This window comes from Lutra lutra, chromosome 9, assembly GCF_902655055.1.
Source record: "Lutra lutra chromosome 9, mLutLut1.2, whole genome shotgun sequence".
NCBI classification, from domain to species: domain Eukaryota; kingdom Metazoa; phylum Chordata; class Mammalia; order Carnivora; family Mustelidae; genus Lutra; species Lutra lutra.
The window spans coordinates 121,396,491-121,416,822 of record NC_062286.1 but is presented as its reverse complement, the minus strand read 5'-3'; the positions used below and the strand labels follow the sequence as shown (position 1 = coordinate 121,416,822).

The following is a 20,332-nucleotide window of genomic DNA, read 5'->3' as shown; positions in this document are numbered from 1 at the left end:
CTGCCTAAAACCCTCTAATGGGTTCCCGTCTCACTGAGTGAAATGCAATGTTCTTACAACAGCCCCTAAGCCCTAGACAGTTTGATCTTTTGCAGATGCCCAGATTTCCCCTCTGACCTCCTTTGATCACCACGCCCTCACCATACGGACCCCCGCTGTTTCTGGAACATACCAGGCATGCTCTTGCCCCAGGGCCTTTGCATTCCCTGTTCATTCTGCCTGGAACCCTCTTCCCCCAGATGCCCACATGACTCCTTGCTCACCTTCAAAATCTGTGCTCAAATGTCACCCCATTTAAATCACGCTATGTCCTCTTACCCTGCCAGGACTTTCAATGTTCCTTATCCTGCTCTAGTTTTTTCCAGAGCATTTCTTACAACTAACAATCTCTGTAACCTACTTCTTATGCCTGTTGTCTGCCCCTCCCCCCGAATGAGCGTAAGCTCACCACCGGGGCAGCACTCAGAAAGTACTGTTTGCATGAAGAAGGAACAGAGCCTACCGCCGCCTCCCTGTAACTTCTCCCATGGGTCCCAACTCCACGCTCTCAAGGGCGCAGAGACCTCCTCCTTCAAGACAGCTCTCCCAGCCTCTCTGCTCTTGGGGGAGGGCCCCACATTTTTCTCTAGCTGCTTCTCATGTGCCAGCTCCCTTTCACCAAAATGTAACCCATCTGTCAACATCCCTTTAGAAGTGTGAAGTCCAGACTTGGGACAGGGAACAATGTCTGGAGGTGACACAGGAAAAATGGAGAAATCCGGGGAGGGAAGAAGATAGACAAAGATCCAAGAAAGACAGACCTGTGGAATTTCTTTCGTACAGCCCATCTGATATTGGACTGAGAAGCTCCCTACTTCTACCTTCCTCCCACCAAACATTTTGACTGACAGCCCCCAGGATCCCTGTTCTCCAGAGAAACCTAGTGAGTTGATGCCCATGACCACTAGATTGAGGACACAGGACAGAAGGCCTGGAAGGCTGGGGACACACCACTCCCCCCCAGTAGGGAACAGCTGACACTACTTCTGGCTGCCATTCCCCCTCCCCCCATCTCAGCCGGGAGGCCAGTCCAGGGCAGGAGCCCAGGTTTGGGGGAGAATGCACCAGCAAGGAGACCTTGGATACTCAGGAGGTAGAATGTTCTAGTGAAAACAAAGCTTGCCTGGGCCAGATGTATGGAACTTTGAGGCAAAGAAGTGCCCTAGTCAGCAGGGGACTGAAGAGAAGAGCAGATCCACACTGCCCCCAGTGTCAGCAGGTAGCTCAGGTGAGTGTCCCGCCTCTGTTCTGTTTTGGATCTGGAGGATGTGACTGTGGGGCAGAGGCTCAGTGATGGCTTCGCCCAGGCATTCACTCAGCATCTCCAGCCCCTATTTCAGCAAGGGATGGCATTTTGGTCAAGCCAGAGTCTGATTAGTTGGAGAAACCAACATGTCATGGTACCCTGGGCATATTAAATCATATTTACAAGGGGATGATGTGGGGAAAGTAATTATCGATGGTGAGAGGCAGTCCGCCGCGGGATCTCCGCTGCTCAAGTGGTGAGAAATTAGAGGGATGGGCTCAGATCAGCGAGGGCTGCCTTGGGGACAGTGGGAGTGGTTGGAGACTTGCTACCTCTGCTGATTCTGTTAATAGGATAAAGCAGCCTTGCAAATAAGAGCCAGACCTCAGGAGGCCTGCATTTGAGGGGATTTGGAAATCAGGCCAGGTCCTGCCAAAAGCTTCACTTTTAGATGTGTTAGAACTGGAAGGAGCTTACAGATCAGCAAGTCCGCCGGCTCTCCGTTTGCAAGGTTTCTGTCTTCCAGAAATACTGCAAGTATTAAGTAATAATTAATTTGCTTTCACATTTTTTATTCATCAAAGACACATAGAAGACTGCCAGCTGGGACACACAAAAGATGGAGTCGATGTCACTCCGGCCCCGAACGAGAGACCTATTGGTTTTTTTGTCAGCTCAGTCACGTTATCCTGTGCAAATGTAGTTTCTCTTTTGAAAACATTTAAAATAACACAACAGTCCACTTCTAAATACCTGAGGGAGTCTGGAGAATCTACCATCAGAAACCCCAAATCCAAGCAAACTCTCTTACTTTATGTGTAAGTAGACCAAGGCCCAGAGAATGGAAGGGGCTCGTCCGAAGTCGCACAGCTGGCTGGCACCAGGACCAAGGCTCCATCTGGGAATCGGGGAGAGAAGGCTGTCAGGGGCCCTGGACACCAAGGTGCCTGGGTTTGACTCTTGTCCTCAGTCCCTCCTAGCTGTGGGGTCCCGACAGAATGAAGTTCTCTGAGCCCATTTTCTTATTCGTAAAATGGGGGAAATAGTAGCACCCCCTATTTTTGTGAGGAGTAAGTAACAGAACATGGCACTTGGGGGGGATAGCAGGTCTGTGGAGACAGAAAACCAACAGCTTGCCGAGCAAAGTCATGTGATCCCCACTTCCACGTGCTGCCCTGACAATGTTAGTGCGAAACAAATTCTGTCCCAGTGGAGTTCTAGGTACTAACCTGCAATGCTGTCACTTCTGGGTAGTTTTCCAAAACTAAGTGTGCCTTAGGACCCAGGCCATATCCAGATTCACTGCCTCGGAATCCCTACAGGGTGGGACTTGGGAATATGCACTTAAAAAAATTATTAGTGAGATATAATTTGCATAGCATAAAATTCCTCATGTTAAGTGAGTACTTTCTGTGGTTTTTAGTATTGTTGTACAATTGTTGTAGTAGGTTGTACAATCATCACCACTAAGTCCAGAACCTTTCTATCACCTCAGAAGGAAACCCTGTAACCGGTAGCAGTCAACCCCATTCCCCACTCTCCCAGTCCCTGGCAACCAGTAACTGCCCTCCCTGTGGATCTGTCTGTCCCAGAAATTCCCTACGAATGGACTCATGTAACATGGGGTCTGTGTCTGGCTTTGTTCACTCGGCATGACGTTTTCAGGGGTTCATCCACGTTATAGCATGGACCAGGAATTTCTTCCTTTGGAATGTGCACTTCTAACAAGCTCCCCAGGTAGTTGTGATGAGTGGGCTTCGGGAGGAAGAGAATAATTTCTGGTTATTATAAAGCTACAGGGCCTCAATCCTTCCTTCAGGTATGCCTGTCTCGGCGGCCCCACTGGTTAATAGCAGGCAACGCTGGCTGCGCTGCCTCCTCTCCAGAGACTGAAGATGTCGGGCAGGGTCTCCTGGTAGTCAGCAGGGAGAAGTGTGTCTATGGACAGTGGCCTGGCAGCCGAGAAGTGGACAAATTAACTGCAAGAGAGACTCACACAAGGGGATGTAGTCTCAACTCAAAGACTTTAATGTACATTATGCTCTTGGCAAAACATCTCCAAGGAAACAAGTGAAACCAAAAGTCTTAACCAGCGTGGATTCGCACTCAGAAACCTGGTGTGAGCTGCACCTCGGGAAAGCAGGGACTCTTGTTGGAGTAGAGCGGTTTGAGGTCAGGGTGGCAGGACCTGTGTGTGACGGGCACAGCCTCAGGACTCCGAGGAAATGCAAGCAACATTACTCCTGTGGCTGACAGCTCCAAAGCAGGACTGGGAAGACCTAGGTTGGCCAGGTCCTCCACAGAGCCCTGAATAAAGGCACAAAAAGAAGCCTCTCCAGAGCAAGAACCTCCCTCTTTGTTGTTCCATCTCCAGGTCACCAGAAAGAGTCATGGTGGCTCTGGTGAGGAATGGAGCCATATGGAAGGGTTGCCAAGTCCCACCTCTGGGTCTGAGGCCTCAAAATGGGATAGATGGGAAGGATGTGGCTTCGGCAAAGCCCCTGAGGTCAGGAGCCACAAGAGTCTTGGACAACTACCCACTGGGACCTCTGGACAGAAGGAAGAAACTTGGAGAAAGCAAAAACTGACCATTTGTCAGACTTAATCCAACTGTCTTCTGGGTCCCCTCTCCCCACTCTGGAGCTCCTGGTGGTCCCATGCCCGTGTCTTCTGTGATGCGTTCCCATTCAACAAGGACAGGCAAGAAATTCTAGCTCATCTCCCTCTCACCCTGTTTAACTTTTAAATCACCAACTGATCGCTCAAACCCTGTGTGGTCCAGAGTTTCTTGTTTTCTAACCATTCTGTGGAATAAACAATCAGTTTCCTTAGGCTATTGGCTCACATTCTTCTCCTTTGGAAGGAAGTAGGGTGCTGCTGAGGCAGGTCTTTCCTGAGAGCTTCTGTAAGAGCCCATCTGGAATCTGGTCAGGTTAGCCAGTGGCCAGGCTGACGGGAACCCATGAAGGTGGCTTCGGATGCATACTGCCTCCTGGGCACCAAAGAAACTGATTTATTGGTGGAAGAGGGAATTCTGGCTCCATCTCCGCAGAATCTGGTGGGGCCACTACCCTACCCTCTCAGGTCCCAGAAGGAAGGGGTGAATGGAGAGGCCAACACTACAGCTGTAGGGGAAGAGGCCTCCCCTGGCTGACAGCATTCCCAGTTAGCCCGTCTCTACACCCTCAGGGAGCTCCACCACCACCGGGGCGCAGTCCTCTGGCTCTGCCTCAAAGTCCCACCGAAACTTCTTGGTCAGGTGAGCTTGGAACTTTTCTGCTTTCTGCCTCAGGGTGGCATCCACGGCAACACTGCAGGCGGAGGAGAAGAAAACCTACAGAGAACAGAAGATAAGTCACCCTGAGAACATGGAGAGGGCCGAGAAAGCTGTGGAAATTTCCTCGTGGTGTTCAGCCCTCTGGGGCGGGTGGATCAGCTGCTGCTGGCACTGGCCCAGGACACCTGCAGTGCTCCCCCCAAACCAAGGAAGAAGGTCCAAACCCAGCTGAGAGGCTGGGGCAGGACTAGAATGGAAAATCACTATCTTGGGCAGCGATGCCCCATTAAGAGTAAGGCCAGTGGGGCCATCACCCTGGCCCAGTCCCTTGGGGAGCTCTCCTGAGCACCTGGGCAATAACTACACCAGCAGGAGCCAAGAAAGGCCTGGAGCGTTTATAAGCCCCTGCATCCCATAAAGTCTCAGGCTTTAGGCCAACGAGGCTGAACTGCTGCTCTAATCTTCATGGGCCACAGGCTGCCAGTCAGAGGTTTCTATTCCCCTTGGAAGTTATGTTTGATGTTCTTCTTATAAAATTGTGCTGACAGGAGCACCTGGGTGGCTCAGTCGGTTAAACATCCAACTGTCGGTTTTAGCTCAGGTCATGATCTCAAGGTCTTAAGACGGAGCCTCATCAGGCTTCATGCTGGGCAAGTCTGCTTAGGATTCTCTCTCTCCCTCACCCTCTGGAAGCCCCCCCCCCCAACCTGTACACATGCTCGCTCTCTCTCTCTCAAAAAAAAAAGTTGTTGTAACATGTACATAATACAAAATTACCATTTAAACCATCTTTTTACATTATCTTAAAAATTAAATACACATAACATTTACCATTTTAACCATTTTTAAGTGTAAAATTCAGCAGCATTAAGTACATTCACAACCATCACCATGATCCATCTTCAGAATTTATCTTTCCCAAATGATACTAGCTACCCACACTGATTTCCCATTCCCCCTCTCCCCGGCCCCTGGAAGCCACCCTTCAGCAATGAACAAGGGTTCCATTTCTCCACATCACTGGCAAACTCTGTTTTTTGTTATTTATTATTGTTATTTTTCAGTAAGATGGGTGTGAAGCGGTATTGCACTGTGGTTTTGATCTGCGTTTCCCTTATGATTAGTGATGCTGAACATCTTTTCATGTAGATGCACTGGCCATTTCCATGTCTTTTTTGGAGAAATGTCTATTTAAGCCCTTTGCCCATTTTTAGTCAGGTTTCTGTTGTTGTTGAGTTACTGCAGTTCTTTATACATTCTGGGTATTAATCCCTTGTTTTGATGTTCTTTTTAATTCAGTTTCATCTGATATAAACGTTGAGCAGGGGGCAGAGCAGTAATTTTCTCTGCATCTAACACTCCATTCTGGATTTTCCTGGATCCCAATCACTTCTAAGAATAACAGCAAACTCATTACTCCTCATACTATTTTGCTGTTTTCAAATTCAAAGACGTTTCGGAGTATCCCAAAAGATCCTCACAATGCTCTGGGAAGACACCCCAGAATACCTATTTTAGGGAAATGGAGGCTAAGAGAAGTTAAATGACCGGATGAAAACTGACAGGAAAAGAAGGGGCAGTTTTCCCCAAACCACCCCAGATACAGGAGCGTGAGGGTGGGGGAAGCTCTTTGTTCCCCATCGGTCTCCCACTGTAGCCGGCCTGCAGATCACCGTGGAAGGATCTGGGGGAGCCTTGACCTGACAAAGTTAACAGGTGTAATCTACAGCTGTTTCTCTACTGCCTGTTAGCAGGAGTAAAGCTCATTTCAGTGGTCTTTGTTTGGAGTCATTCTGTTGGAGTGGTAGCAGGGACAGAAGTGATTGGGGGCGGTGGGTGTGCAGAAGCAGAAGTGGGGGGGGGTTACAGAATTTGGTTTAACTTGGGAATCGACTAAATACAGAAGCGGGCAGCAAAGCCACAATAAAACAGCAGATCAATAACTAATTAGAGGGGCTGTGTGAGCGTGGCGGTGAGAGGGCAGCAGGGAAGCCGGCCGCCTGTCTGCAGGCAGCTAATGGAGCTTGCCCTGGAGAGCTGACTGCAGAGCCCAGCTGAGCTCTGGGGAAGGGCCCCGTATGGGAAGCAGAGAAGCCTTGTTTCAAACAGTGTTAGTTCCAGAGGCCCTGCATTCCCCTGGGCCTGTCCTGAGGTCCTGGGGAGCCTGCTGGCTGAAGCTGCAAAAGCCTCTTCCTGTTCTCCTCCCCGCACAGTAAACTGGACCCCTCTCTACACAGCCCCGCCTCTCCGGCCACGTTGAGCAGCTGCCAAACACACTCCGCAGCCTCTTCTGTGCCTCTACACATGTGCCTTTTCCTCGGCTTACAACACCTTCCACCCCTGCTTTCATCTTCTTCACCTACTAATTTCTACTAGTGACTCAGGTTCAGCCAAGACATCACCTCCTTCAGCATGTCTTCCCAGACCAAGGATGGAACAGGTGCTCCTTTATGCTCCTCCAGCGTCCAGGGTTACCAGGAACACAGCTTCAATCTCAGTTAGGTAACAGCCCATTTACTCTCGAGCTCTCCCAAGAGACAAGGAGCAACTCCAAAGCAGTGACTCTGGGTCCTACTGCATACTCACTCCTGACACAGCGTCTGACACAGAGGACCCATGAGGTGTGTAATGAGCAAAAGAATGAAGAAGACCACAGACTCCATGAAAATCCATTTTTGGTTCACTTTTGCACAAGTCCTTGACACCAAATAATTGCTCAATAATTATGTGATGGTGCTGGACCAAATAAAGGACTTGTCCTGGGGAGGAGGTGGCTCCTGAATGCCACCAGCTCACAAGCCACTTCCTTGTGAGAGGTCTCTTAGAAAAGCCCAAACCGAAAGGAACTGCTTCAGCCTCTGTTTCCCTAGACTGGGCCTGAACCCTCCTATGGCATTTCTCACACCGTGCTCACAGTATCTGTGCTCCTTAGAGTAGGGAATGAGTCCTTTTTATCAACGTGTCCCACACAGCACATCACCCAGGGCCTGGCATAGAGTTAGGGCCCACAGGAAGCTCACTAAACAGATAAGAATGAGATGTAGGGACTGCCCTGCATTTGGCAATGGCCAGCAGTGACAGGTCTGAACAGGCTGGGCTCAGACTCATCACTCATCCTTCCCACCCATCTCTCAAACAATGTCTGGGAGTAAAATCAACCAGAGGCTGGTAGAACAGAAACCTTCTGTCTGAAAAATAAGGCTTCTAATTTAAAAAGTGCTTTGTCCTTTTCAAAGAACTTATCAATTTAATCTTTACTACAAGCCTGGGTACTATAAACCTGGGAGGTAAGAGGACAGGAAATTACTATTCCCACTGTACAGATGAGAATGGTGATAAATGCAGAGTAAGTGACAGATGTTAAGCGAGATACAGTCCCAGCAGGGAAATCTCAGTCCCTCATCCCTACCCAGACCTTTTTGTCTCACATAGACTTAAAACATTCCTCATATTTTCAGCATTGCCCTGAAGCCCGGGGGACTTGGAGACCAGGTGCTTCTGGAACTGTCCTCTCTGCAGGCCTCCAGGACTCAGGGTATAGCCCAGGTTGACTTTTTTTAAAAAGCAACTTTATTGTGGTCTAATTTACATACAACTAGATTCACCCATTTTTAAGTGTTTGATTTGTTTTGATGAATGTGTACACAAATGCAACCACTGTATGATATAATCAAGACAGATTTTTTTTTTCTTGTGGTATTCAGTTTTATGAGTCTGAAGCTCACATACCACCACAGTCAGGATACTGAACAGTCTCATTACTCTGAAAAATTCCCTTGTGCTGCCCTTTACTGGTCAAACCCTCCCCTTACCTAAGCCCCTGGCATCCATCCAGTGATCTATTTTTGTCCTGATAGTTTATAAACTTGGTATTTTAAAAACCCATAACTCAGAAAAGGAGATGTATAGACATTACCTGGTTTTCAAGCAATAATTTTCTTTGATTCTCTTGTTTTTAGATTAACTTTATGGCTTCTTCAGAAAACATGGTAATGATCTAATTATTTTACTTGTTAAAGTGAAATCAAGTAAACACTTCTTAACATCACTGAGAAATGAATCATCTTACATCGGAAGACCAATCCTGGATATTTTAAAAATACTTTTGAAAGAGGACAACGACATTTCACAAACAACTGCATTTCTCTAAAACTAAAAGCACACCCCTTGGGTATTTTTCTTTAAATACAGAAAAAGCTATTAATATTGTTATCATTAAGTCTGTATATTCTAAAACTGTAAATTACTTTAGCCAGAAATGTGAAAGCCTTCTTTTAAACCTAAGTTAAATAAATTGAGTTCAGTCAGGTCACCTTGAGAAATTCAAAATATCAAGGTAGGTAGCTGAGTCACTATCTTATCCTATTTTTTTTTTTTTTGGACAGACAAAAAAGATGAAATTTCCTAATTTTTTCAATTCCCAAATGATTTTTCAACTTAGAATAAAACTAGCCAGAGGTAGAACATTCTATTTCCACTTGTGGAAGAAGAAAGTGGTGTTAAATAAAACTATCATTTCGCAATGGTTTCTAGGGGAGTAAAAAGCAACAGGAATCATGTCTTCTGAGGTCAGTTTAAGAATCTGGGATGTTTCTCTGGGAGTAATAAATGGGAACCCACCACAGACTTTAGAATCAAAACTCAGCCTTGCCATCCACTAGCTCTGGTGATCTTGGGCAAAATCATGTGACCTCTACGATGCTGTTTCCTCATTGCAAAGTGAGATTATATACTTAGCTCTGAGCACTGTGGTGAGGGCTAAATGAGATAAGGCACACAGTAAGAGTGCAAAGGTGACAGCTGGTGGCAGAAGGTGTGCGAGTGGGTAGGTATATATTGATCATGCCAGGAGTTCTGGTAAAAACACTGTAGACATCACTGTTAGAGTAAGTGTCTTCCATCAGGAGTTGAGATGGACACTGGATTTAGAATATTGGCAAGAAATAAAGCTGGAAAGCACATATGGCCTATTATGACTTAAAGTATTTTAAAAAAACAGGTTACCTGACTATATGCCTCAATGCTATGCAATCAGCAGTGAGAATCCTTATTTTCTACATAACTCATTTTCCAACATGCTATTAAATTCAGATTATCCTTTCATTGGTTTTAAACAAACTATGGTGACTCAAGTTGCTTTTAATAAAAGAAAAAACTGTATCTATTTTTGTAAAACAAATGATTTTTATTCAAGCTAATCCATGGGATTTATAAGAACCAGTGGCATCTATTCAAAAGGACCTCTAATGGCAGAGGCCATTACGTGGCTAATTTTATACCAGCTAAGGTGACAGCCTTTTAGTGCTTACACATACAAACACCAGTCCCTCTCCATGGGTAGTAGCCATTTAAGCTCCTAAGTAAGAAAGCCAGTTCCACTTACTTGACTACCTGGGGGCAGAGAAGGAGGCTGGCTGAAGAAGGCTTTTATGGGCTGATTCATTCACTCACACACACCCTGAGTGACTGCCTCTGTGTGGGGGTCTGGATTCTCACTGCCAGGATGGTACCAACGTTAACTCTCCATTAAAAAAAAAAAAAAATCCTTTTCTACACTGTGCCTGTTGAAATCTGTCATCCTTCCAGCACATAGTTAAACGCCTCCCTTCACAGTCACTCCTGATCCCCTCTTCTCCTCTTCAAGTTGCAACCCTCGTCTGAATTAACCAATTCCTTTCCTTGATCAGACTGCATTGTTTACACCTGTCATTATCAGGGGTCTCTATCTGCGTTGCCACGGGAATGACGTACTCCAGCCACCTAAAAACACCCGATAACACAAAGTGAGAGAAGTGGTAGGCCTGGGCCAGGTGCTGAAAATCACCATATGAATAACAAACCAGGCTTTGGGCAAAAGTTCATGGCTTAGTGGGGAAGTCAGGTAGGCGATGTACACATTTCAGCAGGCACAGTCTGTGTAATATAATAGTGACAAGTCCAAAGTAGGCTAATGATATGGAAAGGAGAGGGATTGGGAATGGCTTCAGAGAGAGGGATGCCTTGAGGGCATCTTGTAGGATGAACAAGTTCACACCAGGCAGAGTGAAAATCATGTTCAGTTAAGAAGGCATGAAACAGACATAAAGTTTTCGGTTGTGCCAAATGAAAAAGTTCTAGATCTGCTGTGCTTATAGTTACCAATACTGTACTCTACACTTAAAAATGTGTTAAGAAGTTAGATCTCATGTGTTTTTTACCAGGATAAAAAAAGGGGTGGGGTTGCCTGGTTGGCCCAGTCAGTTAAGCATCTGACTCTTGGTTTTGGCTCAGGTCGTGGTCTCGGGCTGGTGCAAATGAGCCCTGAACAGCCCTGCTGTCTGAAGTGACTTGGTCAATTCATTTGTTTACTTTCCTACCAAAATATAAGCTGCAAGTCAGGGACTCTGTCTTGCTCACAGCTCTATTTCCAGTCCTGCAACAGGGCCTTGAATATAGCAGATGCTTAGCAAATACCTGCTAAATCAATGAAAAAATCTCTTTTGAAGGCAGGAACCTTAATATATGGACCCCTCAACACTTTCAGGAAAATGCTGTATATAAAGATAGAATGCTCAAAAATATGTGTTGATATTATTTTTTTTAAGGAACATGTCCTGGATTTTTCCAAATAATGACATTAAATTTTCTTGGTGAAAAGTCCAGACAGAATTCTTCCAACCATCAGCTCTGTACACCCAACCTGGGCATCTAGCAATCTAGCTGGGCCCTCACTGCTTCATATATCATTGCTGGCAACATAGTGTCAGCAATCAGAGCTCAGCTGTTGGTCAGCTCTGCTGACAATGGTCACAACAGCCAATGACACAGTGTGGCCCTCCTATGTTTTGTGTGACAGCATTAACGCACATCACAAGAGCAGCATATCATTCCCATGAGTCCTTGCCAGAGGCAAGTCAGCAAGCTGATGCCCCCTCTCACCCCTCATCAGTTACCAGCTCATGTAACCCAGGAACTTGTTGGGTGAGGATGGTGGTATTTCCCCTTCACAGCAAAGGTAAAGGGACTTAATTTCTCTGTTATGTCAAGAACCAGTAAAAGAGCAGTTGTATAATTCTTTTTAAGTGGAACACACCAGGCTCAAGCCATCAGCTTGACCAACTTTCCCCATGGTCTGCATAAGGCCCCCAAGTGCCAGGGTTTTAAGTCAGCTGCCTGCTTACAGGGATTCTTCCAACAGCATGTTGTTTGTAGAAAAGTGTTCTATACCTCTGAGATATAAGCCCCTGATGGTGTCCCCACTGATGCCAATCAAGAATCCTTACTGGGGGAATACATTATATTCAGTACGTGGGAGCATAATCACAAGACTCAGGCCTGGGTTCAAATCCTGACTCTGCCACTTACCAGCTGTGTAACCTTACATAAATGACTTAACCTTTCTGAGTCTCAATGTTCTCCTCTCTAAATAGGAAATAATCCTCCCTGCCTTGAAGGGCTCCAGAGAGATTAAATGAGGGAACCCAAGTAGCATGATAAACATGATGCCTGCTACCCAATAGGAATTTCCGGAATGTCTGTTCCTTCTCTCACCCTGGGTGGGAGTGATAGGTTAAGGAACAGCCAGCTTCTTAGGACTGGGCCTCATAGTGGTCTCACACACGGGGAGAGAAAAGCAGCTCACAGAACAGAACGTATGGAAACTGATAGCTTGCAGCTTCTGCCTCTTCCACACTTGAGAAAGTTACAAAATGTGAGTGACAGAGGCTGTCCCAAGAACTTAAAGGATGCTAATCTATTTGCAAAGGGAGGAAATAGCACAGGATGAAGATTGTAAGTTGTCTGAAGCGTCTTCCCTAATTACCACTCATAATGAAAATTTAACTGCCAAGTTAAAAGCAAATTTCACTTTTTCTGTCAGAGAATCTCTGCAGAAACTGGCACGTTTTATTTGAACAGGAAATCAAAGTTACTTTAATGCTTAAATGAGATCTAAGGAGCTGCAGATGTTTCCCTGGAAATAACAAGCTTCAAAACTCTGTCCTACTGGGTTATACCAACTTACAGCTACAGGGAGAAAGAAAAAGTGTTTTGAGCTGAGTAACTCACAGAGGTAGAGGTTAGTCGAATGCCAAGTACCCCACTGCGTGGCATTCTCAGAGCAAGGCAGGGAGACGGTGGTACAGAGAGAGGGTCTCTGGCATCACAGAACTTACAACTGAGTAGAAGACAGAGCCAGGAAACGGCAACAAAAAAGTAACCCTCCCAAAGGGGCTTTCACACTTTCTCACCTTAGTTCTGACCCACATGGGTGTCAGCCAGAAGATGGCTCACCTGTAAGGTGCTGGTGAGGAAGTTGTTCTGGGAGACGATGTCCACAAAGAAGTCGGCCGGGATCTCGCCGAGCTGGTGGTAGAGGATGGAGATGAGGTTGATGTAGAGGGTGTGGTGCCTCACCATGGCTTCTTCGGAGCGACACAGGAGATTCAGGAGCCGCTTCCAGTGCTCAAATGCCTCATACACATTCCCCAGGAGGAAGCATACAAAGGCAAACTGGAGTTCACCTGGGAGGCACAGAGAGGTGAATGATCCTGAGAGAGTGGAGTGCCCAATCTACTGACCCCAGCAGTGGTGGCCTCCTGCACAGCTCTCCTGCAAGGGGGGGCAGGGGGAGCAGTTTGCACTGAGCACACGCTCAGTTCAAGTTTGCTGAACTGCTCTAAATTCAAGCCACGAGAAACCAAACCATGGTTTTATAGAATCAGACTGTAAGAGAAGAGATCTACCAGTACTTGCCTGGCACTTTGAAAGTTTACAAAACGTGTCCATGGCTATTATACCAGGCAGATCCCAAACCGGACTGCCCATCGGTATTAGGAGAGCTTGCTGAAGATAAAGCTGTGCAAGCCTCCCCCACAGAGATCCTGGCTGAGGACAGATGGACAGAGCCTCAGTGTTTGTAGCTCTGAAAAGCTTCCTGGGTGATTCTGATGCAGACGGTCTGCTCCAGGGCCAGGGGAATGCTGCACTACACCATGTAATCCCCAGCCCAACTCCACAAGGTGTTCAGGTTGGTGATACCTGTCTCATTTTACAGATAAAGTCAAGGGACTTACCCAAGGTCACACATCGAATGCTTGGCAATGGGAACAATGGAAGATAAAACAAAATTTCTACTGGGTGAGAACAGTTCCAGAGCTTCCCAGAAGAGGAAAATTTGTGAGTACTTCTTCGAGGCTTAGCCCTCAAGCCCAGATCACTTGCATTTGTTTAACCACGGGGCTCTGTAATTTAATCTCTATGAACAGCTTGGTGGCTAACAGCATGAGCCAAACTACCTAAGTTCAAATCTGGACCCCACCCTTCAGAGATGTGTGACCTTGGGCAAGTTACTCAATCTGTTTATACCTCAATTTCCTTATTTGAGGGCTGTGGGGAAGATTAAATAAATCAATATAGTTCATATAAAGCACTTAAAATAATACCTGGCACAAAGGATCGCTCAGGAAATATTAATTATTATTCCCACGTTTCCACAAGATGCCTGTCTGAAACAGAGACCCCACGATCCAGAAGCCATTGTCCTTGGGGAAGCAACTGGGTCTCTGGTTGCCAAGATACACTGCTGTTGATTAGAGACATCCTCTCTGGCTTCAAATTTAATGAGGGGCTCTGTGGTGTCACACTTACACACGGGCCATGAAAAGAACAGATGCACTCAACACCACGTACCTCTTTAAATGCAGGTTGTTTGATCTCTGTCACCTCCAGAGACATGAAAAACTAGTTCTCTATTCCTAGGCTTGTGGAACTAAGTTTGTCTAGCCGCCTGGTCCAGATATATTGGATGTTTGACTGACATTTTCAAAATATTGTCAAATTTGGGGTGCCTGGGTAGCTTAGTGGATTAAGCCTCTGCCTTCGGCTCAGGTCATGATCTCAGGGTCCTGGGATCAAGCCCCACATCAGGTTCTCTGCTTAGCAGGGAGCCTGCTTCCCCGCTCCACCCCGCCTGCCTCTCTGCCTACTTGTGATCTCTGTCAAATATATAAATAAACTCTTAAAAAAAAAAAGATATTGTCAAATTTTCTTTCTATGATAGAGGTTAGTGATTTGCTTCTACAGTTGGCTTTATCTGGTTAGTTTGTGAAAATAGGAGCTTATTCTCTGAAATTAGGGCATTTACTTAAATTCATGCATTTCTGGCCTAGTCTGAAATTAAGTTAGGAGATCAGAAGTAATTTCAAAGAGCTGTCAGGAAGATACAAAGTTATCCCTGCAACAGACCTTTCACAAGATTACTTTGAAGAACTAAAATGTTTAAGAGGTAGAAAACAGGATTTTCGTTCATTTTTAAGCCAGAATTTCCTAAGTGTTACTTATTAAATGATAATACTGTGTAATGCATTAAGATGCACCCATTAAAATGTGCCCTTTTATCAGAGGCAATGATATAAAGGGCCCTATATTCAAATTTCTCACTGATCTTCCAACAGAAAAATATGCAAATACCTGGACAATTTGTAAAAGAAAAAATATAAATAGTTGTTAAAGATGTGATGAATGTCTGCTGTCACTAGAATCAAAGAAATATAAACTGAAACGATATCATTCTCCAACCATCCGGTAGGAAGAGGCCTTTGCCAAATCGCCATTTCAGAGATGATGGGCAACAGCCTCACCCTAGTTCGCAACACACAGCCTCTGATCCAACAATTTCAACCCTAAATGTATGTATAAGTACACACAAGGATGTTCATTAGACGACACGATAGGGAAAATAGGGACAACTTAAAGGCCCACCAACAGAGGGGTGGTTCATTAACTATGGCACATAAGTAGCCACTATTGAGAAGGGGCTGTTTCAGCAACACAGAAACATATTTATGTTAAAGCAGATTACAAAATAGTATACTGCAATCTTGTTTTTGTAAAAAATCATTTATAGGGGCACCTGGGTGGCTCAGTTGGTTAAGCGACTGCCTTTGGCTCAGGTCATGATCCTGGAGTTCCAGGATCGAGTCCCGCATCGGGCTCCCTGCTCAGTAGGTAGTCTGCTTCTCCTTCTCACCCTCTCTCTTCCCATGCTCTCTCTCACTCTCTCTCTCAAGTAAATAAATAAAATCTTAAAAAAGAATTATAAAAAAATCATTTATACACACAAACACATATAATTGAGGGAAAAAAGAGACTAAAGGGAAATACACAGAAACACACAGAGAAGAGACTGCAATGAAATGCTACACAGGGATACACACACATGGAACAGACGAAAAGGAAATATACCCAAGGGTACAAAATTTGGTTATTTCTAGGTGGGAGTTGGGAATGCATTTTTGTTTTGCTTCTATGATGACCATACAGTACTTTTGCAATAAGGGAGAAAAATAACAATAAAAACAAAAATAATTTTTAAAAAATCACGATCCTGGTCTAAGCCAGTGGAGAGACCAACACTGAGAGAATCAGGAGCAAACTGAGGAGGCAGATGGGAGACGGGGAACCAGGAGCCCTGGGCACTGGTCTCACTTTGACCACATAGTTGGCCAAATCCTTTCTCTCTGTGAACCTCAATCTGTAAAATGAGGGGCTGGGCCACATAAGTGATTCCCAAACACAGAACTGGCTGCATCAGGTTCACCTACAGTGTTTGTTTATTATATAGACAGACAGATAGTGCTGGGGCCCCACTCCAGCTCTCTTAACCTAGTCCCAGGGGGACTGGGCAAGATTGCTTCCTTGCCAAGTTTAGGAGCCGCTGGACTAGATAACCGGAGATGTACCCACTACTATACACCCATCTCCTGGCCCACTCCCAAAGAATCCTGTTCCTCCTCACCAAGCACATCCTGAGGGCTTCCGGGGAACTGCTTGCTGAGTACCGTCTCCAGGGCATAGCTCAGGTCCATGCTGTGCCTGGTTATCTCTGCTGGCGTGGCACCTGCTGGGAACATCTGTGTGGGCAACTCTGAGAAGCGGATCTCTGTCCCAGCTCTGGGCTTCATCTCTGGCAGTCGGGCCAGGCCCTCCTGGTAGCTTTTGCACTCAGTGCCACAGCGAGGTAGATTCTGTTCCACGCGGTCCTTGGTGTGCTTCATGGACAGCACAGGAAGCACCTCTGAGAAAGCACAGATCTGTCGGCTCTCGGGCTGCAGCTTCTCCATTGTGGCCTCGCTGATAAAGTTGGTGAGTGAGATCCACTTCTTGAGTGTGTCGTATGGGTAAGGGCCTAGGAATTGGTCCAGCTCCTGGAGGTTGGCCCTCATGGCCTCCACCTCAGCCTCTGGGGCTGGAGACAGGTCTACCTCTTCTCGGATCGCATTCCAGCGCAGGACCATCAGCCCCCGCTGCTGTAGGCTCAGGAAGAAGCCCATACGAGGCCCCACCTCCCTGGGATTGGCCTTATCCACAGAGCTATAGTGGAGGAAGTGGATGCCTGGTGGGATCATCTTCACGCCCCGGAACTTGGGCCCCACCTCCCAGGAGTTGTAGTCAATGCCAAACTCTGTCCCCTTGGGCATATTCAAGATGACCACAGTGGCCCCTTCAAAGAACAGGCGCTTGGCAAGCTCAGGATCCATTTGCATGGCAGCCATGGCACCAGTGCTAAGTGACCAAAAAGAGAACCTCTCTTGTCTTCCAAACAACTGAAAAAGAAAGAAATCAGAATTAACTGGAACTTGAGGAAAGATGCTTCATTTGCTGAGGATTCTGCATGTGCCAGATTGAATCAGACCCCTGACATAATTATCTCCCTTAATCCTCACCACAACCCTGCATCAATTTTACTGAAGAGGAAAAGAGGACTCAGGGTGAAGAGGATTTTGTGTTTTGGTTTATTGAGAAAGAACACTCACCGCATAGCTGGAAAGACATTGAGGATAAACGACATGCTCCAGGTCATACAAGGTCACACAAATTAGAACCTGGGTACCCTGTCCTCCAGGCCAGTGTTCTTCTCACTGCCCACTCAAGATCTGCTCTCAGGATCTCTCTCCCACAACAAGATGAAGGTGGGGAAAGCGTGGGTGGTCTATTAGAAACTACGACTGTGCCTAAACTGCCTCACACTGTAACTCTGCCTAAACCCTATCACTGAAGAGTCCCAAGGAGCTAAGAAGGATGATTAAATCCAGCATATACCCAGTTTCCCATAAGCCTTAAGGAAGGCCCAGACATGGACAGAAGGTGGAAAGTGGGTGCTCTGCATCTGAAGTGGGTGTTCATTCACAAAATGTTTGGAAGTGGAAAGCTTTTCAACCACAAACCTCCTCTTCATCTTCTATGCATAAAAAACCCCTAAAGTCCAGGGAGTGAAGCAACTTCCCAAAGGGCCCACAGTCAGTGGCAACTCTGGCCACCTTGCCCAGAATAGATTCAGGTGGGATGGCTGGCCTAGGATCAGTATTTAGATGAGAAAGAGCAAGAACACTTATTTTACCCACCTCTGAACTATCCACGGGGACATACTGAACCAACGTGTAGGCAGGCAGACACTGACTGGGTGGTATTTATAGGAATGGTTCCAACATGAGCTAATTTAATAAAAACAATTATCTAACCTTCTAGTCCCAAGACGCTTACCTATTCAATTTAACAAATAATCACTGAGTGCCCGCACTGGGCCAGATCTTTGCCTGGAACAATGATCTATGAAACATCCACAGGGTAGGACAGTCACTACTGCCTCTAGGGACTTCCAACCCAGCCAGATGCACAAATAAGACCCCCAAATTTCACAAACAGAAGAACCAGCTGCCTGTTTAATTCTTCTTACTCTTTTCTATGTTAAGCAAACAGAACAAACTAAAGCAGGGAGAAAAGGAAGGCCCACCTGATTCCAAAAATGGTAGAGGCAATGTTTTATCATCTTAACCCCAAACCACGGTAAGTGACTCTTACTCTAAATGGGCATTATTTTTTTTTCAAACTGCAAGTCAAAACTCATTAATGGGTTAAGAAATCAATTTAGAGAGTCTCAACCAGCATTAAATTTTTTTAAAATGGAAACAACAAAATTTAAAAAAAGAAAAAGTGCATCATGAGTAATAAAGATAGTAACTGTCTTCTGAAGTTTTATGTGTCTGTATGGATTCTTGGTCATGAGGTAAAATGTATTTGTTATTGTAGGTCACAGTCAAAAAAGCCTGAAAGCCGCTGCTCTAAATAATTTGCATCATCATCATCTTATTCCCAACCCTGAATTCAGAAGGTACTTAATAAGTACTTGCTAAATGAGGAGCTACTACATTTAGAATAATTGTTCATCAATTAGCCATTTTCCCTTGTGGTACTTGCGCTCCTTCCTCCTTGACAATGACATTCCTTTATTCTAATTACACCAGCGGTAATTCTCTTCACTGTATCTTCAGCAGCTGGCACTCGGCCTGGCACAGAGACTATGCCCTGGAATGCACAAAGTCACATCCGTCCATCTGCTTCTCGCCATCACCTCCTTGCTGCAAGTTACCCGTTCTCCATCCAACAGCCAGAGTGAACTTTTCAAAGGCCCAACCTAAGCATGTCACCAGCTCACACTGAATTCCATGTGAGTGGCTTTTCTTGTGGCTCCTGGAAAACCAGAATTTTTACCATGACCTACAAGACCTACAAGGCCTGGGCTGCCTGGCCCCTCCCAACTCCTTCGGTCTGTTTCATACCATGCACCCTGCAGAGTTCTCTGTTCCCGCCACACTGGCTGGAGGCTCCTTGGATTAAAAAACAAACAAACAAACAAACAAAACAGAACAAAAAAAACTCTTCCCTCTCCTCTTCCTCAAATCATTTTTTTCTGATCTCAACTCAATATTCACTTCCTCACTAAAGCTTGCTTGACCCGGGGTTAGGTCAGGTATCCCGTGAGACACTCCCCGGCACCCTGCACCTTTCCATTTCATTGATCAGGCTGCAGTTCTGCGTTTGTGTTTAGCAGAGGGCTGTTACCTCCGTGAGACTTGAGTCTTTTTGTTCCTCCAGCACAAACCAGCCCCTCGATAAGCATTTATTTAATAAAAACATGATATCCATGTTGTAGATGAGAAACAAACGGCCGGTTCGGGCAAATTACCTTACCCGAAATTAGAGTCGAACAGAATCATATCGGGCGCGGCCAGGGTCTCCGGCCCCCAAGTTCCCAAGTTCGGGAAACAGCTAAGTTACCCCGGGTGCCCCAGGAAGTACTGGCGACTGGGGCTCTGGTGACGGTTTCTCAGGGAGAAAGGCCTGCAGAGCCACCAGGGTCCAAGCACCGGCCCACAGAGAGGGACGCGCGCGTCCCGCCGAGGCGCCCCACTTCAGGGCACTCCGCGATCCCGAACCGGGAACAGGGTGGCTGGGCCACACGGACAACAAAAACAGAAAAGTTCAAACAGGCCAGGAGGCCGCACTCACCAGCTTCGGACTCTCCCCACTCCCGAGCGCCGCGGGGCACCGGAAGTTCTCACGATTTGGCTTGGGACGGGAGCTACGGGGAAAGCGGTCCGGCAGAGCTCCTGGTCTGGGGAGGAACGGCCCGTGCCTGCAGGTTCCGCCCCATTAAATGTTGCCTTTTGCTACTTTGGGTTACACGTCTCCTGAACCGTGGATAACAACCTTCACCAAACTGTATATCCTGCTCCAGAAACACACCCACCAGCCCTAGTCCTTTGGTCACAATCAGTTATGGTCGCTGAAGCTGGGTTCATGATCATAGCTTTCTAGTAGCCACATCAGAAGCTCAGTAATGGTCCCTGTCAGTCAGTTACTACCTGAGTATCACCACTGGCCCATTATCACCCAGTCGCTGTCCAGCCACACTCAGTCCTAAAGGAGATTGTCAGAAACCCAGCTCGCAG

At 46.4% G+C, this 20,332-nt stretch overlaps 1 protein-coding gene across 2 annotated transcripts; it reads right to left on the bottom strand.

Moving 5' to 3' along the window:
* Positions 1-3,290: 3,290 nt before the first annotated feature.
* On the bottom strand, positions 3,291-19,944 carry AAR2 (AAR2 splicing factor). 2 transcript variants are annotated; one of them, XM_047744367.1, is made up of 4 exons: positions 19,890-19,944; positions 16,339-17,146; positions 12,834-13,063; positions 3,291-4,619 (listed from the first exon to the last, which is right to left on the bottom strand). In XM_047744367.1, the coding sequence occupies exons 2-4, from the start codon at positions 17,093-17,095 to the stop codon at positions 4,452-4,454; spliced, it is 1,155 nt and encodes a 384-aa protein (XP_047600323.1). In that variant the 5' UTR covers positions 17,096-17,146; positions 19,890-19,944; the 3' UTR covers positions 3,291-4,451. The 2 variants fall into 2 exon arrangements, with proteins under 2 accessions (XP_047600323.1, XP_047600322.1); XM_047744366.1 differs by lacking the exon at positions 19,890-19,944 and adding an exon at positions 19,572-19,861.
* Between the last annotated feature and the right edge of the window lie 388 nt (positions 19,945-20,332).

Coding starts and splice junctions, on each gene's coding strand:
- AAR2 (XM_047744367.1), bottom strand. CDS start 17,095: ATGGCTGCCATGCAAATGGATCCTGAGCTTGCCAAGCGCCTGTTCTTT. Junction 13,064..16,338: donor AAGCCCTCAGGATGTGCTTG/GTGAGGAGGAAC, acceptor TGTGCCTCCCAG/GTGAACTCCAGTTTGCCTTT. Junction 4,620..12,833: donor TCCTCACCAGCACCTTACAG/GTGAGCCATCTT, acceptor TGTTCTCTGTAG/GTTTTCTTCTCCTCCGCCTG.